Source organism: Cinclus cinclus, chromosome 13, assembly GCF_963662255.1.
Source record: "Cinclus cinclus chromosome 13, bCinCin1.1, whole genome shotgun sequence".
Taxonomy (NCBI): domain Eukaryota; kingdom Metazoa; phylum Chordata; class Aves; order Passeriformes; family Cinclidae; genus Cinclus; species Cinclus cinclus.
The window spans coordinates 14,434,099-14,457,636 of NC_085058.1; the positions used below are offsets into that span (position 1 = coordinate 14,434,099).

Below are 23,538 nucleotides of genomic sequence, written 5' to 3' on the forward strand. Positions count from 1 at the left end.
AACCCCCCAAAACAATAACAAAAAAAAAACATAAAAACCAAAAAACCCAGGAATATGGTCTGAGTTTGAGGCACCTTATTATGGGAATATTAACAAATTGGAGAGAGTTCAGAGGTAAACAAAGCAGAAGGGGAAAAAAGGCGTCAGAGGGGTCGGATTACCCACAGAGGGAGGCTGGGGGCTGAGAAATCCCAGGGCTGGAGGCATTTCAGGGAGGAGCAGGTGGAGGCCAGTGGGGCTGGGATGGACATTTGGGACCTGGCAGGGAGCAGCACCTCAGAGCCTTTGCTCCCACACAGCAGAGACTCACTTAGCTCCCATTTCACGGCTTGTATTTCCAGATATTATCGGATAAGCAGGGCGAATATTCACCGTGACTGTCAGAAAGAACATCCCTGACCGGGGGAGCTGGGCACGTTTCCTCAGGGAAAATCTTGAGTCTTGGAACGAACACAAGGAGATGGCCCTGGGTGATTTGTGTCAGTAGCTGGGGATTTTTTTTCCTGGATTGTGGACTGGGATGGGAAGCTGTGGGTTGATTGTAGCTGCTTTGAGGTGCTGCTGCCTCCTACGATATTTATCTGCACCTCACAGGCATTTATTTATAATCAGGGAAAAGTCTGGGAAACTGCTGGTGACAGCCGGAATACAGATGTATCCCTAAGGGAGGACGGCCAAGCCCCTTCATGTTTAAAGCTTCTGGAAAGGTGATGACCCTCTGGTCATTTTGCAGAGGAAGGACAGGACAGCTTGATGCTGCTCACAGGATTTTGTGTGAGGAGTTGCTTGTCTGAGGGAGGGATGAGGTCTTCCAGGAGGTTCATCCATGAAGCTGTCAGTCCGGCATACTGAGCTCTAGGAGTCCTTCAGCACTCAGCTGGGGCCTGGGAGGGATGCTGAGTGTGTAGAGGCTCTTGGCATAACTGCAAAGCTGCTCACAAGGTGAGGAAACCCATGGCTGGTTTGGGTCATCTGGGTGCCATCAAGGCTATTGCCCCCCACTGCCAGTAGGATGGCTTGGTTGAGCCAGGTTTTTCTGCTTGCCTTTTAAAGCAAATCGGTGCCTTTTGATACAAACGTGAAGAAACTTTTGGTATGGAAAATGTAGTTTGCTAGAGGGAATGTTGCTTTGCATATGGAACAGCCACCCTTGTGAGCCAGTGTGGTAGGGTAGGAAATAGCTGGGATGAACCAGAGCTGGGAAGAAAGCCATGGAGCAGAGCTTCTATGAAGGGCTTTTGGAAGATGGGCTGGCCTTGTGTTGGTCCCCCTGTGAGACAACAGGATTTTTTCAGCCCTGCATGGTTCTTCAAGTGCTCCCCTGCTTTGCATTTCTCCCTGCCCAGAGCTGAGCCTGCTGGGATAGGGCCGAACCAGGCAAAGTTTGGGAGGTATTTTTAGCTGTTCTAATTGTGGCAAATAAATGCCATTCTTACTTGTTGGGATTGAGCTATGGCTAAATCACAACTAGTTCTAATGATGATAATTACCGGATTTCAATATTTATAGAAACGGGTGCTTCCTTCGTATTGGCAGATGCTACTGTGCTCTCACCTTCACAGATCGAAACCTTGCCTCATTATCCCTGCACCTATTTACTTACTTGCACATTTTTTAACCCACAGATGACAACACATGAGAGATCTGAAAAGATGTGGGCCCAGTGCAGGCTCTGTAGTCTTTGGGTGGAAGCTGTGGGATGAATAGGGAAGCACCTCCTGGGGAATCTCTGGGTGGATCCTTGCTTTTTGGAAACTCGTGAGAGATGTTTTAGGGCTGCAAGCTTGCCTGGTTCTGCCAGGGCTTAGCCCCCAGGGGTGGCTGTGGCTGTGCCTAATTTTGCCTGTGTGAGAGCTGTGGATGCTGCCTTGGACTCTTGTGTGCACCAGCACACGTACATGCTGTAACTGGGACAGAGTGGAAAGGTGAGGCTACACAAACAGCTCCAGTGTTGCTGGACTTGGAACTTGTGGAAAAGGCTCTGGGAGGTTCCTGCCTGCAGCAGCAGCAGCTTCTGGATGTCTTGATTTAGCAACATCACTCTTGACTCTGGCACTGCAGAAGGGTAGGCACCTTTAGGAGCATATGGGTGCAGAGCCATGTGCTTGGGTGGCACATCCTTAAGCCTGGAATGAAGGTGCAGATCCCCCTGGGCTGTGTCAGACCAGCCTTGTTGGGTGATTGCTGCCTGCAGATCCTCACTGGTATCCAGCCCCATACACCCATCAGGTCTGAGACTCCCTCCTTGAGCAAGGTGTAGAAAAGATTCACTTATTCAATTTGCTATCTCTCTAGTGCCACATAAGCTGTATTGATAAATTAATCTTATATTGTTGTGACTAAACAGCCCTGCAATTTTTTACACTGTGCAGTCTAATCTGTCTTGACAGCTGTATCATTAGTTTATATTTGTAGTAATCTTATTCACTGTGCTGGCTGTGGGGAGGTTTTATTTGAGGTGCTGTGCTGCTATGCAGGCAATGGGCACAGAGCTCTGCTGGGTGTCTCGGTGTGCTGTGGGGTTCAGCTGGGCTGTATCCAGGCAGCCACCTGAGTGCCCTCCCCAGGAGACAGCTCCAAATTCTGCACTGCTGCCTAGTAGCAGAATCTTTCTGCTAGCAACATCCACAGGCCTGACTGGGCCACACCAATGCATCCCTGCTGCTGTGGTTTTGATGGGGACCCCCAAGCTGGGGTAAAGACAGAGAAAATGCAGATGGATGTTGGGGGAGCTGCATCTTAAGGCATCCTGAAAGTCCTGCTGTGTGACAAGTTGTTTACTTGGTCCATGGTTTAGTTTTATATGATACTGGATGGTCCCTGCTCCATTGCTGAGGTTACCTCTGGGTCACAGGGGATAAAGGGACTGTGGGAGCTAGGACTGCACAGTCTGTCACCCAGGGCTTTGGGGATGTTGCAGAAGGGATGGTGATATGTGCTGGCACAGTGTTGTGAGTTGGAGGTGACAGCGGCACAGAGTCATGGGTGGGTGGCTGGCTGCTCCCCTGGCTTCAGCCTGGTTTTGCTGTCCTTGGTCCAAGAGGGGCTCATTCGGGGCTCATTCAGGTCTCTGTCGATTTTGTAGAGTCCCTTTACTTTGCAGGCAGCTTTGTGTGCATGTTCTTGCAATAACATCTCCCCAGAACTGCAGAGCAAACTGTTTTGGATTGGTGCCATGAGACTTCTGCCAGCAGGGAGTAGGAGACTGTATACCCTGAGCATGGGACAGGGGTTGGGGGATATTTTGGCTGCTACTTTCTGCTTTGTCTTGAACTTGCTGAATTTGGGTGAAAAAGAACAATTACTGGAGTCCAGGCTTCTATTATTATTTACATCATCTCTGACCAGGCTCAAGCCCAAACTTCTCTCTTGAGTGCATTTGTTTGGGAGAGCATTTAGGTTCTGGCAAGATGCTCTTAAAGTAGGTGTGTAGATGTGCACCTTGCAGCCTGATGGTGCAAATTGTTCTTTAGTCGTTTGAACAGGGTCACACACCTCTAATGCAAGGTCCAGCAGTGCTCTGTACTGTGCTCAGATCCACCCTGGGACCAGTAATGTGTCACTCTAATGGACGTGCCAGCTCCTGGTGCTGTTCTGGGGTTTCCCCTATGATTCCCCCTTTGCAGGCAGGTCTGGGAGCACAGGTTGCTGTGTGACAACTCCAGTGCCTTTGTGTAGGGCTGGTGGGGAAGGATGGTAAAACTTGGTGAGATCTGCGTGGTGGTATCAGCTTTGAGGGTAGAAAAATCCCTGCTCCAGGAGAAAAATGCCTGGGAAAACATCTGTAAACTGCTTTTTGCCAAACTTGCAGTGATGGTGTGAAAGGTGTTTCATGTGTGCTTGTCCACCATGAGTGCTGGTGGGAGTCTGGTGGTGTAACAGCCCACCATGCAGCTTGGGAGCTCCTTGCTGTAGCCCAGGTTGCATCAGAGTTAAACTGCCATTGGTGATGTGATCTCTGGTTGGGAATGGCTGGGGACAGCCCTGGTCGTGGCTGAAACCTTGGTTTGCATTCTGCAACTAAGAGAGCTTCCTGCTGTCATTTGTCATGGGCTGCAGCTGGTGAAAGGTGACAGATGCCAGCAGGTTGAATACAGCTACTCAGCATGGCCAGAGGCAGGAGGTGTTCACACTGTTGGTAGAGGCATCACATCCTCCCTCTCTCCCAGCTGGGTGGGGTGATGGACATGGGGGTCCCTGGCACTTACCCTAAATGTGAGGCTGATGACAGCTGCAGTATATCTGCCACCACAGCAGTGGCACCTCCCTGTGCACAGAGTACTGCTGGCCTGCTGTCCACTCCCATGGAAAAGATGCATTTCCCACTCAGCTGGTCTCTGGTGCCTGGGGACCTTGCTCCAAGCTCTAGTGGTAAAGGATAATCCATCATGTGCAAGAACTCTGCCACTGTTTTCAGCAAGGAATGGACTCGTGGTGTCAAACCTGAATGTTGTGCAGCTGGAGCTCTCAGGAGGAGGGGGTGACTAGGTGTGTGAAGTGGGTCCACTGGAGCACATAGCAATTGCCCAACATGCCACATAGAAGAGACTTCTGTTCTGCCTTCCAGCCCTCTTCACAGCGTTTGATGGTTGCTGTTCACACCCTGCTTGCTGATTAGCTTCATGTCAGCATTGGGAGTGCAGAGCAGGCAGGAGAAACATCCCTGGAGCTTGCATCAGTGGCAGGGCCAGTGATAAAGCTCAGCTCCGCTCCTGCTACCCTTGTCTGTAGCCACCTCCTGCTCCAAGTGTGGTGTTGCTTGGGGCAAATTGCAGATTTTGCTGTTTATAACCTTCTCATCCCTTAGCCAGTGTGAGAGTGTCTCAATTATCATTTTAACCTGTTTATCCCTGGGTGAATTGCAAGTCCCTGCCCTTGGCTCCCAGATGGGTCTCACTCATCCATCAGTGCCAAGCATTGCTTTAAGCTCCAAGTATTCCCTGTGCAACTTGGAGTAACCTCCACTGCTGCCAGATCCTAGGAACTGGTGTCAACTGGGAGCCACAGGGAGTTTGGGCTGGTACTGCTATGCTCCACCCATACTGATGAGACTATTTCCATAGCAACTACAGGGTTTTTCAAAGGGGAGTTAGGGGAAAGATGTGAAAAGCCAAAACCAGCCCATCTTAAAACCATCATGGGCAGAATATGTTGGTCACTGTTTGGGGTGGGGGGTGGGGGGTTCAGGAAATCTTTTATTGCTTCTCACCCAGAAATTCTCTGGCTCTGTGTGTTTGTGTGGGACTTCATGGGCCAGGCAGCCCAAAATGTGGAAATGGGAGCTGGTGCTTGCATTGCACAGCTCGGGATGCCCTCCTGGGGCAGCTCTGCCAGGGCTTTGGGGCTGGGAAGGGGCAGGAGTGTGCCTGGATGACTGTGTGGAGGCAGCATGTGCTGCTGCTCTCAGGGGAGCCATGGAAGATGTTGCAGCTGCTGATGCAGTCATTTCCCAAGCTGGTGGCATCACTGTGCTCACCGTCAGCAAGGTGATTTCAGCAGTACTGGGGGCTGTGCCAGCTCAGATGGGAGTCAGGAATGTCTTACACCTGATCCTCCTTTCCTGTAGTGTCCAGAGTCCTGGGGCCTGAGCTACAGCTTCTGGCCTTGGAGCATCCCAATGCTGCTTTGGCTCTAGGCTCTCCCCTCCCCTTTGTCCTTATCCTGCTTCCTTCACTTTTGTCTCCTGCCCTCACTGAGAGCCAGCAAAACATCTGGAAGGGCTGCAAATGATGATTTGGGGCAGAAAACTTTGGTAATGTGCTGACAGGTGCAAGCATGGCGTGGGGACACTGTCCCCATCCCAGGGGCTGAATCCGAGCCTTGGCATCACAGCAGGAGAGATCAGAGTGTGGCCTGACCCAGTGCTGTTGGAGGTATCTGTGGTTTTGGTAGTGGTCTGAGCCTGGGGAATTTGGGCAGGTCTGGCTTTCTGGCAAACTTGAAGGTGTCTGAGGGGCTGGTGTGCTGCGGGGAGGCTGAGAGTCAGCTCAGTGTGGGGTGATATCAAAGTGTAGGTTGGTGACACCTGGTCCCAGTGCTCCAGCTGCAAAGGAGGAGCACAAAGGCAGCTCTTCTCCATGCCATTGCCGTCCCCACAGTGGGAGGAGTGGCAGCAGGAGGGCTGTCCCCGCCAGCTGCTGTCCCTGCCAGCTGCTGTCCCCAGTAAGCCCAGCCTGGCACACGGTGTGGGTTCTGGAGCTCAGCTGCTGTTGGCTGTGAGCGAGCCAGCCCTGCTCCCCTGCGGGAGGGATGTCTGCTCTGGGGGCAGACAATGTCTGTATTCTTTGTGCAGTGACTTTTCCTTTGCTGATAACCCTTTGGGCTCGGGTAGTTTGCTTTGAGGATGAGCTGGTGCTGGGACCCTCCAGGAGCAGAAACAAAGTTTGAGTGATTCTTTGCAAAAACAAACAGACAATAATAAAACAGCATCTCCCTGGAGGGACTTTGTCTGATGATCTGCTTTCTGTCTTCAAAATTGTTCCATGACCCTCAATGGCACCAAAAAAGACACATGTCCTGTTAAATAGATATTCAGAGAAGTGGTGAAAGGGCAAGCAATGTCAGGAGGTGCATTGTAACTTCCTTGCTTCCTGCTTCTCCTCAATTAATACTGGGCAGGACCTTTGGATTCCTCAAACACCCCTGTGAGATTTTATACCTGTCCGTTTAATGCTAGCCTCCTGAAAATCCTTCAGCAGCAGGAGGCTCATTTTCAGGAGCACAAAGCTATCGGGCTCATCATATTTTTGCTCGTCTCGTGGATGTCATTACGTGTCACTGCTGGGCCTTAAACCTCTGTGCAAAACTCCATTGACGAACAACATCTTCAAAGAGTGCAGGGAGACCCTGCTAGTGCAGGCTGGGGGTGTCAGTGCTGGGTTAATGTTTGCCACGTGTTGGCCACACTGCAGTAACTCAGCTTTTGTCCTCCTGCCTTGATCCTGGTGTAAAAAAAAATCTTATCTGTTTAGCAGGCAGTGCAGCTCAACAGAGACATGTTTGGACAGTGTGGGCTCAAGGGTTTCACCCACATTTGGCCCTGGTGAAGGAGGTGCCCACTGTGAGCAAAGGGCTGGGGCTTGGTTGAGGGGGACTGGTCTTGGTGTGCTGAGAAGCTGCAAGTCAAGGTGCCAGGCAAGCAGAGGCTTCTCCATAGTTCAGCTGTGCCTTTATGCAGAGGAATGGCAGATTGAGCCGAGAAAGAAGATATAAACTGTCCCAGGATTTGCTGTTTGTGCAGCTGGATCAGCTCTAACACAACAGCCTGGTCTCTGGCTGTCAGGGTGTCTTCTATAAGATTTTTGCAAGATGCTTTTTTTCACACTTATAAGAACAAAGAATGCTGGGAGAGGAGCTTTTAAAATGTCTGTTGTCTCCCTGCTCTCCTTTCTTCCCCTCCCTGCCTCTCCCTGCCTGTGTCATGTTTACAGGCATGCTGGTTTGCTTTTCTTTTTCAGAGCCAGCTGACTTCCCACAAAATACCTGTTCTCCTGGGAAGCCTTGAGTTCTGAGTCACCATGGCTTAATGAGTACATCCCCCTGCTCCTGAGTGATGCTTCTGTTCTTACACCTTTGTAATAAGAGCCAAGTCTGTCTGTGTGTGTCCCTTGCAGAAAAAGCTTAGTGGAGGGAAGGAAGAAGGTTGTTTCCATGGCTTTTCCTGGGTAAAAGGGGAGTGAAGGCTTCTCCTGGGTGATGGAGGAGCCCCTCCATTGGTGCTGGGGAGGGTGGGCAGAGCTGGCTGTGATTTATTTGAAGTGCAGATACAAGCCTCAGGGGGTCACGGTAGTTGGCTCAAAAATAAACTGTATGGAGAATTTATCTGGTTCTTTGGCTTTATGGGGAGCAGCTGGAAGCTGGGCAGGCAGGTCTGTGATGCTGTGGAGGTAACAAGGTCCTTGGAAAGTCTCCCTTCAGGTTGGAGTTACCCTGCCCATGGCTGTCCCCATGAAGGCAGAGGCTGGGAGCCTGTCCTGTGGCCAGCCCAGCTGGGCATTGCTGCCTGCTTGTTCGAGCTTCATAAACATCTGAGGAGCCAAAATGATGGAGGATCAAAGTTCAGGCTCCATGGGAGATGTCTGGGGGAAAAACAACAACCTAGCAGTCTCGCAGGAGCAGGATCCAAGCCAAAAAATGTTCTCTCCCTTCCTCTTTCTTGGCCATAGCTTTCCCTGTGTTTGGGATGTATGGGAAAGTTGGAAATGGGATGAGCTGCACTCAGGGGGTAGTAAAGCTGTGGGGAGCAGAGGAGGTGAAAGCAGGATGGGGGACTGTGGGAGGGCCCTGGATTTGGCTGCTGGATGGCCATAAAGTGCAGAGACTGAGGCACCCTTCAGCACCCATGGCTTGAGCTCCTGGCTCTGGTTCCTGTGCTGCTTTCAGGATCCAGGCATGGGGGCAGTGCCCAAAAATCTGCGCCTACATCAAAACAGGGGTAGAGATGCACCTCATGAGGATGTAGAACTCCTGAAATGAGGCTCACATGGTGGCTGTGATTTTTGGGAAGTGTGCTTATGGGTTTGTGTGGGCGGGTGGCAGCAGGTCCGGGTTAAGGACTGCAGCCCCTCCCAATCACGGCACTTGTACAGCCCCATTCCTGCCTCTCACGTCTGCTTTTGCTGGACTCTTGTTCCTGCCTCCTCATTCCCAGTGCCATCCGTCACAGTAACAGCCAGTTTGTGGGAGATTTTATTTTCTCCTTTTCCTCCTCCATCCGTTTTCCTGTCTTCAAGCACAGCATGAAGTGCAGCAAGTGCCTGTGCTGGCAGTGCTCCTTTTTGGGTCCCAGCTGAGCTACTACAGTCTACCAGAACATTGTCTTGACCATCTCCAAGGCCCTGTGTCTTTTTTGGGGGTAGTAATTTCTACCACATGCTCTTTGGCACTGCTTTTTACCAAGAGTTATTCCTGCTGAGGTGAACTCAGGTGATCCTGTACCTTTAGTACATCTCATTGTCTTGCTAATGTGTGTAAGCACTGTGGTCTCCAGGGGAGAAAAAGCTGCCTTTGGAGTAGAGCTTGGCAGCCTTTTTATGCCTGTATTAGTATATTTATAAGTATATATATATGTGTATATATATATATATAGATAAATTTTAAAAATATTATGGTTTGGTTTCTGAAAAACCCCAGACCTGTTTGAAGATGGAAGTGTGAGGGAATTTGACTTCCAATTTGAAGTTGCAAGGAGGGTTAATAAAGCAGAATGTGATTACCAAAGCTGATTTTGACCTGGGTGCTGCTTCCTCTCTAAAATGCTGTTTGATCTTAAAAGACCACAAAACGCTGCACACTGCTGGTTCTCCCTGCATATGAAATCCTATAGATAAAGCATCCTTTCCTTTGGCATGGCAGTTGCTTGGAGAGCTGCTGAAAAGCAGGTGCTCTTTTGCTTTCCATTGGTGCAGGAACCTAAAGGTGCTGCTTTGCCCTGAGGTTTATGTGGTGCAACACTCAGGGGAAGGTTTTTTTTTTTCCTGTCCTTGGTTTGTCCTCCCATCCAAGACCAGCTGCATGGCTATTTTGGAGATGTGGTATGATTAGACATACACAGGTTGACGTTAGCAGTTCTGAGCCAGGAGTCTCTGCTCTGTATACCCCAGATCAGTGTCCAACAGTAGGAAGCACCTATCTGGGCACAGAACACTGGCTTTGTAGGTTCTCCTGCCAGAGAGTAATGAAAGAAAGGCCCCTTTGGGGAAATATAATTGGTTTTGCCACTCAGAGGAAAAGGAAAGTGAGCTTTTGGTTAGTTCTGCTGGTGGGGAGTGAACTCTCACTTTTAGCCATGATTCACCCAGGGTGTCTGTGTTTGTGTATTTATATTCATGTCTGCAGGACAAAACTACTCTTCCCATTTCATACTTTCTCACTCTAGATGGTGTTTGGGCTTCTGCAGGGGTCAGATAGTCGTGGGAATAAATAAAACGAGTTAGGAAGACAGCGTGCAGGAGCTGGGAGGTGCCAAGGTGGTGGGAAGGAAGCTGGTGCTGAACCAGGAGCCCAGCCTTACCCAGAGGTGTTTTTGGGGCACTCTCTCTTCAACTCTGCTCCCTATGCAGGAGATGCTGCAGCCCTTGGGATTTTCCTTCTGAGGCTTTTGCACTGCTGCTTGTCTCTAATAAATGAGGTTTCTTCAGCACTAGAATGATTCTGAACACCTCGGTCCTTGTTTGGGACTGCAGGGCTGCTTCCACCCAGGACTGACTGAGTAATGCTGATGGAATACTGGGCCAGGTATTTGTTGTGGTGGCAGCTGTACTGCTGCCCACAGCAATTCTTCAGCTCTGCTATCCTACTTTATACCTATTTCTTTCTTTCTGAACGTACGTGCCTGGGAATAATCCCCTACACTGAAAAACTCTGGATGCAGTGTGTGATAATGGGAACATACTGCTTCCTGTGTGCTGCAGCCATCTGTCCATGCTGTGTCCAGGCAGCCTGCTGTCCTCTAGTAACACTGACACACTGTCCCTGAAAGGGATGGTCTCTGCTCTATAAGTCACCCTCCAGAGCTGGTGTGGGATGCAGAGGCTTGAGGAGATCATAGAAGGAAACTTGTTTATGCACAAACACCAGGGCACAGTGAACCCTGAGAGGATCTCCTGTCCCTGGGACAAAAGAAGAGCATTTCTGGTGGTGCTGGCACTGCATTGGTTATGTCCGCTCCTGTGTGTCCCTATGGGTGCCGTGCAGGATGGAATAAGGGCAGAGCTTGGGAAAAGAAACCAAACCTGTTCAGCATAGCTTGAAGCTGTTTCTCAAGGCGTCTTCCATAGTAGGGTGTCTCTATATGACAATTTTTTTAGACAGTGCAACTGTAGCAGCTCTTCTGCACCCTCTCTGTGTTCCTGGCCAGCCTGGGGCCAGGCAGATGCTGTTGGGGTGAACATGAAACTTGTCTGGACTCATGTGAAAAGTCTGCTGTGGGGGAGTCCTCTCTGAATGATTTCTGTCCTGTGACTTGCTTGTGTCTAGTAGTCAGGTTCCTCCAGGAACATTTCTGAGATACCACAGTGCAGTGGCTTGTGGGGAGCTGTATTGTTCCCCCATCTTCCTCACCTGGGGATTGGAGACTTTCTCCTTTGCTCAGCCCTTCTGGTTTGGATTGCTGGATAGGATGTGGCTGGGCCCATGGGATAGGGGCTGAGTGCATCCTGGCCACATTCTGCAGCACCCACGTACCCCAACATGACCTTGGCAGGAGCAGCAGAGCAGCACAGAGGGAGCTGTTGCAGTGGTGTTTTGTGATCATTACCTTGACAAATCACAATTACACTGTGGGGTTATGCTCATAATTGTTTCTACAAAGCTGGATTTGCTTTCTGTACCCTCCTTTTCCCACTGACCTCAAATTATCCTTAATGATCCACTGCTGGGTGACCTTTCCATGCTTTTTGGGAAGAGGAAGACTGTTTTAAATGGGGAAAATGGTGTCCTTGTATGTCTTTATTCAGCTGCACTAGCCTTTAAGTTTCTGTTACCAGCTCACTTTCATAAATTTCATATTGAGGGAATCAAGTACTTTTTACCTGTAGTTATTAAATTATGTGATAAGTGCCTTATGATACTGTGAAAGATGTTTGATTTCTTTATGGCTTTTCAGCCCCAAGTAGGGTGTGAGGGATGGATAAAAGGAACTGGGAGTAGCCACAATGGCTGTGCTTAGCCCTGGTTTTGTGGGACCTGCACCAGCTTTCAAGGCTTCCCATTAACATCTGCAGCAGCTCTGCTTGGAGGAGGCAGCTCTTACTGGTCAAGCGTTCAGACATGTCTTTCCTTTATTCCCACTGCAATCAAATTCACATTTGCATGGTCTGGAGCTGGCATGCCAGGAGGTTTGTTTATAATGCTAAACATATCAGGTAATTGAAAGCTAATGTGTCTGTCTGGATTGTGAGGTTTAATATGCCTGGGTGACGAATCAATTTTCCTGTTGCACTACTAGAGAGAGGAGGCAAATGCTCTGCTTGCCTTCCATATATATATATATATATATACATATATATAGGTATATATTATAATTTTGTGTGTGTGTTGGGCATGTAATGAGCCTAGCTATGTTTGAATCCCAGTGGATATTCCAGTCTCCCTTGCTGTGTTGGCCCTGGGCTGGAAGGGGAGCATGCGAAGCTGTGCAGTCTCAAGAAGATGACATCAGCCTGTCATCTTTTTGTCAGGCACGGGTATTCCTTCTAGGAATGAAAAGAATTGCTGTTCCCACAGGTTTGTTGGCTTGCAAGCAGGGCAAGGTCCTGGCCCTTCTCAAGATCTGCTTGTACCTAAACCCTGTGAGTTGGTGACCTTATGGTCAGGAATATTGCTGATCTCTCCCTGTGTGATACCAGGACAAAGACACCTGGCTGCCTTGCTGGCTCCACATGGGATCTCTGAGAAGAATGTGAGCTGGCAAACAGGGCTTCACACTTCACATCTGCTGTTGACTGGAATGCAGCACAGAGCTGGGGATTGACCACTGGTCTGACTGCAGTGGCCTCCAAGGCTTTCAGTAGTAGTAAAGCATCTCTGTGGGTGCATGATATGTGGTGCAGTGTTGGCATCCTAAGGTTAACTTTTGTCAGGCTAAGCCCATGCCTTCCTTTGGAAAGGCAGCTGATTTCCTCAGCAAAGAGATAACTTTATGAGGAGAGGTTAATATGATGCTGCACTACATCACAAGGGGTTTGTTTTTCTGCAGAAGACCCTGTCTGGCCCAGGTGTGCTAGGTGAAATTATGGTGGGAGGTGTTGAAAGATGAGAATTGCTGAGGCTCCTGGGAGGTGATGTTGGCTCACGCTTTTATTGAGGGTGCTGGCACAAGAGGCAGGAATGGGCTCATGTGCTTTTCTGCTGGAGCTGTGGGGACACAAAATCACTTGAGGGTGCCCAATGGGAAGAGCTGCAGTAACCAACCCATGAGACACTACAATGCCAAGTGGGGTGAATATAAATGTGGGTATAACAAGGCTTTTGCTACCAGCTAGGAAATAACCTCTGTTGGAAATGACCTGCTGGATAGAAATTCTGGGTGCAATGCTTAGAACACAAACCTCCTGGCTGATGGGGCTGTGATAAAGGCCAGGGTGATCTCAGGCTGCAGCTCATGGTTTCTTCAGTGTGACTGGGGAGCTGCTCATGCTGTTACACAAGTGAGATCTCCTGGAGACTGCTTTGTGTTTCTGGTCACTCTTACTCAAGGAAAAGGGACTTAAATAGGCTGATAAAGCAAATAGCCATTTTCTATGTGTCTATCACAGTGGTTCTTCTTCCATTAATCACCAAGTGGGAGCATTAGTTGGGCTGGGTGTGAAATCAGAAGCAAAATAACCTCGCTACCAGGACTCTGCCTGAGCAGTATGTCTGCATCACTTGTGGGATGTGAGTTAGTCTCTTCAGGGCACTTGAGACAATTTGCCTTGCACTTCACAGGTACAGATGCGCTGCCTTAGAAGACCTGGCATCATGTAGCTTGCAAATGATAGCTGGGTGGGCCTGGCTCCTGCTCAAGAAGGAGGGAGGAAGAAGTTCCAGGAAAGAAAAAGAACTGCTTAAGCAAAGACAGTTTTGACACAAAAGAAATGGGTTGTAAAATGCAAGCGAGTACATTTGGATAAAGAATGAGAAGGTGCAGTGTTTCAGACTGAGCTGGGAGGGCAAAGCTCTTGTTACTCCCAAGGTGGAATTTGCTTGGTCTGTAGAAGGCATGATAGAATTCAGCTCTGCAGAGCAAGCAAGGGGACTGGGACCAGCAGGACCCTTCTAACATACAAGAAGTATGAGAAGGAAGTATTTAAACAAAATGCCCTACCTTCCATTCTCCACCCAAAAAATAAGTGAACAACATCATCTGTGCTAGTGATGCACCTCATATGGTCTTGTTTAGAAGTTGGATATGAGACTAGGTGGATCTGCATGTGGTGAGCTCCTCAGGATTTGTGAAGAGTGGTAATGCTCTTGAAGCTATTGGGTCTTGCAGAAGAGCACTTCACCTTAGTAATAACTGAGGAATGCCACAGGAATATGCACTTAGAGATGTGCAGGGAGGAATTAACTGTAGTCCACTGACTGTAATTCATACCTCAATGCCTGCCTGAAGAGAACAGGGCAGGGCTGGGAGCTGTCACAGCTGGATTTGGTGTGAACCAGGCACCCGTGTTCCTGCCGGGTTAATGAACCGAGGCAGAGGAGGAGGGAAGGCCTCAGTCTTCAGCAGCAAGTGGGAGGATATAAGATTCCTAGGGCAAGCAAAACCCTGGAAGGAAAAGAGGGGGAGCTAGTTGAGATACTGAAGGACATAAGAGAGACTTAAGTTTCAGGGGTGGAGTTTCTCCGCTTGGTTGGTTTGCTTTCCTGTGCAACCACTGCCAATTTTGCAATCACAGCTTGACTCCTCGAGCTTTCAGAATAAGATGCATTTCTGTTTTGTTTTTTAAGTGGGTTCAGATGAACCCAGCCAGTGCAAAGTTACACTATCCTTTCTAAAGCAAAAGGGAATCAAAGAAAATATTTTCCCTGGTGTATCTTTGAGGTGCCTGTAAACCCAAACTGATTTGTCACTTCTAGGAGCAAGGGTACAACTCATACTAAGTTGAAAATTCAGAGAGAAAAGGAGAAAAGTAATTTCTGTAAATCCATGAGGAGGGAGGTGTTTGTGTATTTTAAAGAACTCAAAGACCCTTGCCGACCTGTGTACCTAATTGTTATTTCTCTGCATTGCACTCTACATAAAGCAGCTGCTGGTTTGGGGGATTATCCTATATATGTGTGTGCGCATGTGTTTTTCCACTGCTGTTTTTCTTGTCTCTCTTTGGGTGTGGTATGTCTATGATAAATAATGAATTAAAGTATAACTGGCTCAGGAAGCTCTTGGGCTCTGTTTGGGAGGCTGGAATACAGGTTGTGGAGCTGTCTTTACAGTCTAGTGTTATGTCACTGGATGTAGGGGGGGCTTGCCATGGGGAGACCCCAAGCCCCCCATACACCAGTGCTGAGTCATAGCAAATTCACGCCTTGGCATGTCACTGGGAGCAAGCTCAGGTCTTTTTCTGTCTCTCCTACAATGCTGCCCACATGGTTTTGAGTGTCAGGTCAAAAATAACCTTGACTTTTTTTAGCAAACACAATCAATAAAACAAGAGCCAATCTGGCCGCCGCCTCCTTCCCAGCTGTGGTTGCTCCATAACTCCTGGCTCAGGACTCTTCCCTGAAGGTCATTGCTTAGAAGCTGTAGCTTCAGCTTGCCCTGGTGGAAAACCAAGATGATCCCATTCCTCCTTCCCATGATCTTTCTCTTGGAGGACCCTCACTTTGCTGTGTAGGAATTGCAGATAGGAAATGTTTTCAACCTGTGTTTCTGGCCTTGCTCAGTCCTGCAATCTCATGGCCCAGGGCCTGAGCTGGCAGCGCTGCCTTGACTCTAAAGAGTTTCACTGAGCTCGTGGATCTCCTGGCTGGCTCCTCGCAGTCTGTGTTTTGTTCTTGCAGGGGCCATAGACAATGGCAGGGAACATGGAGTGGCTGCAATAATGTCCTGTTTCTCATTCTGTCTGGGACACCGGTGATCTGAGCTGATGAGGGGAGCATTGGGAATGCACTGTGATTTACCCTGTCATGCAGCAGCACTTGGGAGCCTGTGCTGTGTCCTTAGAATAATCCCTCTGGGCATGCAGACAAATTGTGGAACATGTGGAAAACAGAGGTGACTCTTGTGGGTCTCCACTTTACTTGGATCTGCATGGTGAGAGCAGAGAAATATGAGGAGATTTAGTCCAGGCTTTGTGTTTTACTTTTTTTGAGTTGGATATTATTTGGGGCGTGGCTCAAGTAAGTCCATGTACTTCCCTCATGCAAATTCATCTGTTCTTGTGCAAGCACAAGGCATAGCAAATACTGGAGGAGGAACTTGTGGCCCCTGTGACTGCTGTATAAATCAGAAGATCCCTCTTCTGCTTGCTCACTCTCTGGACCACCATGTGGGGTGCTGCAACCTTCTTGCCTAGAATCACAGGATAGTTCAGTGTTTTTTAATCACTTCAACCCTTCATCACTTGGAGATGTTTCCCCTCTCCAGGGTCAGGTCCAAAGCCAACTGTTGCATCAAGGCAGATGTGAGCTTGGGTGCACGTGTTCAGGGACTTCAAAGTTGGGTTTCTTTCGCATATTGTCCAGGGGGACCTGCCAGATATTTTCCACCTCTCACCTGACTTTTAGAGAGGACTACCTCCACCTGTTTTTCAGAAAAGACCCTCTTGAAAATGTTTGTGTTTCTGGTGGGAGGCTGTCTGAGTTTAATCTGGGAGAAAGCCAGAACTGGCCGAAGACTGCCTGGGAGATGAGGACTGAACTCCTTTCACACCACACAGCATTGCAGCCTCTTAGCAGAGGCTTGTGGCCACAGCCAGGCAGCCACGCTGCTGCCAGCATCACTCCTGTGCTGCTGATAACAGGGGACCCTGCTCTCTGGGGCTGCTGCTCTGTCACCTTCCCCGCCTCTAATATTTACTGAAAACGATCCTGTGGTGACAGATCTATTTCTGTTTTTGTTCTCTATAACATACCTGCCAGACTGCCCCAGGCGACTGAGGAATTTGTAATAAAGGCAATGTTTCCAAACTAAGCGTGGTGCTCTCCTGCCAGCAACACTCCCAGCCAGCAAAGACTAGGGTCCTGTTTATCCACCCCAGTTACAGACTGCATAAATATGACTTTTTTTCATTTAGGCCCTAAGTTTTTGTTGAAGAGTTTTATTTGCTTTCACTCTTTTTGCATGACCCATTACAATCATGTCTTTGTTCACTGATGTGTACAGTGAGGGGCAATGACTTGGGCAAGGATATTCAATGGCTTGGTTGCACGTTCCGTGCTTGAAACTGTGTGTAAACCTACGTTATTTGACTTTTACAAAATGCTGGGAAAACAGAATGGGGCTGGGTGGTAGGGTATGGCATCCTCCCTCTGTGTGCTGTCCTTGGCATGGGCTCAGCAGCCATCTGGTTGTGCCACAGCTGAGTCTTTCCTTCTTCTCCACAGACACATAGAGAACTGGAAGAACTTGCAGACACTGAACGCCGTTGACATGGAGCTGTACACGGGACTCCAGAGGCTGTGAGTATGTCCTGTGCACTGGGGAGGGGAATGGGCCTGGGCAGCCTCTTCCTCCCAACAGAGCCATGGCTTCCTTCCTTCTGCAGCCTCCATGCTGTCACTTTAAGTTGCTGGATCTATCATGTTTTGCTATGGGAGTCCACAAAATGGAGGTGAAATGCTTTTTTGGTCTTGGCTGGGTCTGTGAGGAGGAGGATTGCTAGCTCCTGACAGTTCTGTCAACACACATCAGCCCTGACCTCTCCTCTCCCCTGCTCTTCTGGTTCTGGGCTTATGTGTTGCTCTGACTCATTCCAGCCCCACAATGTAACATTCCAGCTGTCTCCACCAATCCCTCATTGTCGGGCTATTGGTCCTCATTTAGTGCAGTTACCATCATGGTGGTGCTGTGCAATAAGGGAATTGCATCTCCCTGCACAGCTCTCTGAGCACGGCGACAGCTCAGTTTTGTGCATCATGGAGGGCAAACTGAGGTCCATGGGACTGAAGGGACTTTGCATATGCTTGGGAAGTCTGGCCAGGCAAGGATGCCACCCAGTCTCTTAATTCCCCCTCCTACATCCTCTGGATCTGTGAGCACCTTGGATGCTGCATGTGAGAGATGCAGAGCATTGCTCAGGACTAATCAGAGACTCTAATAATGATGTGTTTTCACTGGGAGCTTTACATTAAGTACAGCTCCCATGTGGGCTGGAGGAGCTGTATGGAGCTGAGCACTCAGTAAACAAATTCCAGCAAGCTGTACTTTTAACACACAAAACCCTTGTAAGCAGGTTGGCTGTTGTTCTCTCCTCATCTAACAGCAGCAGAGACAGCAGAGGTTTACAGAATCACAGAACATGCTGAGCTGGAAGGGACCTACAAAGATCATCAAGTTCAACTCCTGGCCCTGGAAAAGACCATCCCCAACAGTCATACCAGGTGTTTGAGAGTATTGACAAATCTTGGTCGTAGTACTGATAGAGCTTTTCCAAAGTAGGCTGTGAAAAGGATTCTTCCTCCTTCAAGATCCAGAATTCCCTATGGAAAATTACCCTTCCTTATCTGAGCTGCAAGCAGCAGTGTTTCCTCTTGGTTACAAAGATGGGAGAAGGCTTTGCTGTGGTTAAGTTTGCTGTGCAGTGCTGCTTGTGGAGATGGAGGGAGAGCAGAGGAGCAGGAGATGGCCTGTGCCACCCCAGCAAACCTTGGTGGATGTGGGAGCAGAGCCTCACCCAGCAGCAGCTCTGTGCTGAGCCAGTGCTGTGTTACCACGTCAGAAGGAGATGAAAAACCTGAATTCCTCTTTGCTCCTAACTCATAAAGGCTGCCTGGGGACAGATGTTCCTCCTGGGAATGGCCTCAGAGGAGTCACAGGCTCCCAGCACACTTTGTGTGCTGAGCAGTGCTTTACAGCAACTGTCTGCCTTGACTTCATTGCTGCCCTTCTGCATCTCTCTGCAGGACAATCAGGAACTCAGGACTACGAAACATCCAGCCACGAGCCTTTGCCAAGAACCCCCACCTGCACTACATGTAAGTGCCAATGGCTCCTGTCCTATTTTTGCCTCTTCTCCCTGTGAAAATGTGGTTCCCAAAGTGGATCTCCAAGGTGTCTGTGGGGACAGCAAGGAGCGTGAAGGGGAGTGCTGATAGGGAAAGAGAGACAGAGGTGGGAAAAACGGCGGGAGATAGAAAAGCAAAATACACAGGGAAGTGAAATGGGCTGCAGTGCAGGGTGGGGAGAGCTCCTGCTGGGAAGCTGAGGGGTTTGGGCTCCTAATAAGTGCCCTGGCTTTGATGGCCGCTCTGCATCATTACCAGCCTGGTGGCTGCTGCACATTTCCCTTTCTGCCGAGTTTGGGGGCAGCCGCTGCCTGCCCCAGCACACAGCCAGAGCCTGCCCCGCTCATTAGTTTTTAACCAAAGGCTGCTTTTCTGACACAAATCCTGGGGTAGGCAGCTGCCAACTCTGCTGCTAATTATTCACTTCTTAAACTGGTGTCTTCAAGGGGCGTGGGGTAGGGATATTTTGTGCTGGAGAGGTTGGAGCCCTGTTATCCTGGGACATCGCGGAGATGTCCAGCTGCTGGGCCATTGTTAGCTAGAGAGTGATGTCACGGAGAATTTCCACATCCTTGAGGCCAAGGGCACTGGTTTCTTTTCTAGATATGTATTTACTTTTCCCGAGGTGATAAAGCATAGCCTGAATTTGAGGCCACTGTGCAAGGTGCTCCATGGGATTGAAATACTTTGCCAGAGTGACTGTGTCCAAGATCAAAGCCCTCTCTGCTCCACTGTAGATATGAAAGGTGAAAAGGGTTTGGTGAGAGGCCCTGGCCTCCGGCATGAGCTGATGGGCTGAATGGGAGGTTGTGCTTATCCCTGCTTTTTTCGAAAGCAGGGCTGGTGGCTTCCTCAGTGAAAAAGTGCATCCATTTGAGTGTATGGGTGCATTGGGCCATGGATACAGACTTGTTCCTGGGGCAAGGAGATGGATGCAACCTGCAGAGCAGGATAGATTTGTCTTTTGATGTCTGCTCAGAGATGATGTGAACTGAAAAACCCAAAAGCTTCCTTTTTGGAAAACCATTTACAGTTGCTAAGTGACAGTAAAGTACTTGCTAAATAGAAGATCTGCAGTACCAAAGGGCATGAATAGTTGAGGGCATTATGAACATGAACTGAGCAGTTTTGAGCCTAAAGAATTGCATATTTTCATAATAAACCCTCGTTATGCTGACCACTGGGATATTCCTGATTTCTGCTCTTTGTTATTTTGATTTGTAGCATTTATTTTTTGTTTTCTGTAGTTGTTTGTTCCTGGGAAGACTTCTCTCTGAACCACTCTCAATTGTTTTTTTTTTTTTTGAGGATTGTTTGTCAATTGGGCAATTGCTGTTTATGTATCTAGCAGATAAAATGAATAACATTTGATTCCTGATTAAATTAGTTTGGATGTTGTAGGAGTTTCAAAGGCCATGCATGTTTGCTTTGAGGCTGAAATGTGCCATTAATGTGTACACAGGCAATTGTTGCTGCTTTTCCCCAAAGTGTTTGTTTTTGTCTTTTGGAATTACTATTGTGAGTGGAAAAAACCCCACATCCATCTTCTGTCAAGAGTTAGGATTGGTATGTGGTGATGAAATATGTGTTTGTTTACTGCTTTGGCCCTGTAAGATTGATCATGTTCTTAACATCTTTCTTTCCTTGCCTTTTGGAGCTTGAGGCAAGTAAGTGTATTATTTGTTTGGTGTTTGCCAGTGGGTTTTGATGCTGTTCCTGGGACTTGGCAGTGTGGATGTTACCCATGGGGGATGCTGGACAGTCCAGGATGGAGACCTGGTGCTTGCAGGGCTGGTGACTCCCTGCTGCTTCCCAAAGGCTCTCAGACCAGGATGCTCCCTTGCAGCCAGGGTGGCTCCCGAGGCTCTGCACAGCCTGGCAGGTGCCTGGTGCCACCTGGGATCCCCTCCATGGCCTCAGCACTCTGCCAGCACATCAAGTTGTCTCCTTGGCTGCTCTGTCTCCCTGGGAGCTCAGCTCAAAAGCCTGACATTTTCTGCAGCCTTTGCACATAGGAGCCAGGGACAAAAGGATTAATGGAAATGGCACTCTGCTTTAAGTCTTGGGCTGCTGTAGCCAGGTACAGTAGTGGATAGGAGTGAAGGATACTGTCCCAGTCCTCTTGTGGTGGGGCTGTGTGCAGGGCTCAGACCACGGATGGTGCTTTAGCCTTGTTGAGTTATTGCTACACATTTTTGCTCCCACCCTGGTTTTCTTTCTCCTTTGGTGGCTGTTTGGATGGCTGCTGGTGGAGCTGAGTCAATAAGGTGACAAATGTATCTAATAAGTGACAGAGTGGCTGCCACTGAGAATTGGCAGAAGGTGGTGGGTGCCCTAGGGCTGAACCTTTGCAGGGTGTTACAAGCAGGGTTTGAGCACTTCTTTTCACTTGAGGCTCCTGTACAAATTGCGAGGTCTCAAAAGCTTATTACCACCCCACACATGCCTCCTTTCCCATCCTGGGTTAAATCAAAACTTCCTGCTGAACTGAGTTTCTTCCCAGTGCCTTTCATCAAGGTTTCCTCCTCTCAGATGGGCCAGATAGCTCTGTCTTCTCCCTGTAACTTCTATTTCTGGCCCTTCCTCTGTGCATGTGCTTGTCTTCAGACCCCAGCTGTGCAATCACAAGCAGATCACTTATCCCAGTTCTAATTGCAGGAGCTCTGGTTTGTGAGGGTTTGGATGAAGCTTGGCTCGGTTTTTTCCCCCTTCCTCATCAAAGAGTCAGGGAGGAAAGGCGGGAAACCCATGAAGGGGATTTTTCAACATTCAGCTGCTCAAGTGGTTAGACCTCAGAGTACTCCGAAGTGCAGCCTGGCAGGGTCATGCCTGTCCTTTTAAGATTTGAAATTGGCTGTGTTAAGTGCAAGAGGTTTGAGGCCAATGTAATCAGTGGAGGAGAGGTGGGTGACTGTCAGCCAGAGGTTGAATCTAGAAATAGCTTTGGTTTCCTCTTCCTTCTACTTGAATGAAGACAATCAGGGCTCCATAGCCTGTCTGGTCATTGGTGATATGAAGCCTATCACTGCCACAGAGACAATCCAAAATATAACAGTGGATTTTGCAACATGGATCTACCTCTTCTCTTGGTGGTTGGGCTGAGACCATTCAGTCCTTCTAGAGCAAATACTGGCTGGGTGCTTAATAGAGGTGGATGTGTGTCTGATCTAAACTGGTTATCTTCCAGTGTCATGTATTCTTGCTTGAGATCATCTCACTGGGAGAAATTGCATTGGTAGCTTCCTGATCCAACTTCTGTACATGTTTGACAGCCCTTTGGCTATTACAGGGATGGTCCTGGAAAATTTTGTGCACTGGATGTGAGGACCAACAGGTCTAGGCTGTGGAAGGCTGAGCCTTTGTAGCCAAGGTTTCTGGATGTTAATGTTACCAGGCAATGCAGCTGAACAGAAAAAAAATGTTTGTGTTGACAGAAAACCTCTGTTTTTGGCTTGAGGCTGTACAAGAAAACTCTAGGATGGTATGGTTCCAAAACTGGAGAAATATAAACCATCTGAAAACGTATTTACGGTGTTGTTGTGTTTAGCACAACTTAGTGAGGAAAGAGCCTTGCATGCTTTCACTCACTCTGTCCTCCTAAAGACACTGGAAACCTTTGGCCAATTTGTTTTAACTTGATAGAGGGTTACAAGCTGGGAGGTTATCAACTTCCTATGAATATCATGAAACTAGGCAGAGTAAAGAGAAGTTGTTGTAGTGCCTTGTGGGGAAGAATTCAGCATTAACATGTTCCTCATTAGGCACTGGGAAGTCCACAGCAGAACTGAGCATCACAGTGCACCAGGAATTGGTGAACAGGGGAGGACAGGACTTCCACTGGCTGTGGGACAGTGGAGCTGTGCATGTAGGAGAGCAGGGTCCCAGCAAGCTGTGCCTGCAGCCAGTCAGGTTGATATTTGCAGTGCCTGAGTCACTCTTTCCTGGGTACTTAAGAGGCTGTGATTCCCTCTGAATGTTTTCCTGGGCAGCTGAGTACTCAACCAGCCAGACAGGAGGCACTGCCTTATATTTGCAGAGGGTAATTGTGCACACCTTATTTATTGTGTAGTAAAGAAAACAAATTAAGGCAGTGTAATTACAGAGACAGGCATGCTTTTAAATAAGGCTTAAGTAGTCAGATTTCTATTTAGAAAATTAATAATTGCCATTTCTGTCTGCATCAGAGGCTCTTCTTAAACTGTCTTCTGGAGGTTTATACATGCTCTAAATTAGTTTGTAGTCCAGTCCAGACACAGCTTCTATCAAAGAGCACTCTCTCAGTGCTGCCTGCCAGAGTAAGGACAGGGTTGAAGATCAAACTTTCCCTTCCAGTCTTCACTCAAAGATCCTAAAGGTGGAGACCCTGGGCTGGTTCATGCCGTGTGTAATTGTTTTTTTTCAGTATGGTGTGGTCGGTTGACCAGCTTCACAGGTGTTTTTATCTCTGTGATCAGGTTGGTCTCTTTCTCCCCAAAATGAGGATTGGGGAATAACTGGAAGGTACTGGCAAGAATACTGCAAGGATATACTTTGCCTGTTGAAAGACTGAGCTGGATGATCCATGGGCTTCTTTTCATGGGCAGATTTGATTTGTGATTGATCTATAGCTTCCCTGAATGGGTTTTGTAGGTGGTGGTGATTTCTGAGGATGGGGCTGGCTTCAGTGTTCCAGTTTGGTTCAAGGCAGTTGTGTAGTGTCAGATGAACTGGTACCTTGGTATTGAATGTAGTTGGTAGCTTTAACATGGGGATTCTCAGAGTCACGTTACAGGTTTAGGTTTAGATAGAAAAAACACGAGGCTGCATCCCCTGAAAATTAAGGGGGCTGAGGTAGTATGAAGTTGGTGAGTTACCCTCTGCCCTCTTCAGTGCTGTGTCAGGACAGGACTC

General features: G+C 48.6%; 1 protein-coding gene across 4 annotated transcripts in view; it reads left to right on the forward strand.

The window, feature by feature from the left end:
• The window catches only part of NTRK3 (neurotrophic receptor tyrosine kinase 3), a 205,137-nt gene that overhangs the window by 15,648 nt on the left and 165,951 nt on the right, over positions 1-23,538 (forward strand). For all 4 annotated transcript variants that reach the window (XM_062501233.1, XM_062501234.1, XM_062501235.1 and 1 more), the window contains exons 2-3: positions 17,029-17,103; positions 18,547-18,618. In XM_062501233.1, the coding sequence (XP_062357217.1) occupies positions 17,029-17,103; positions 18,547-18,618 (147 nt within the window). The remainder of the gene's footprint in view (positions 1-17,028; positions 17,104-18,546; positions 18,619-23,538) is intronic.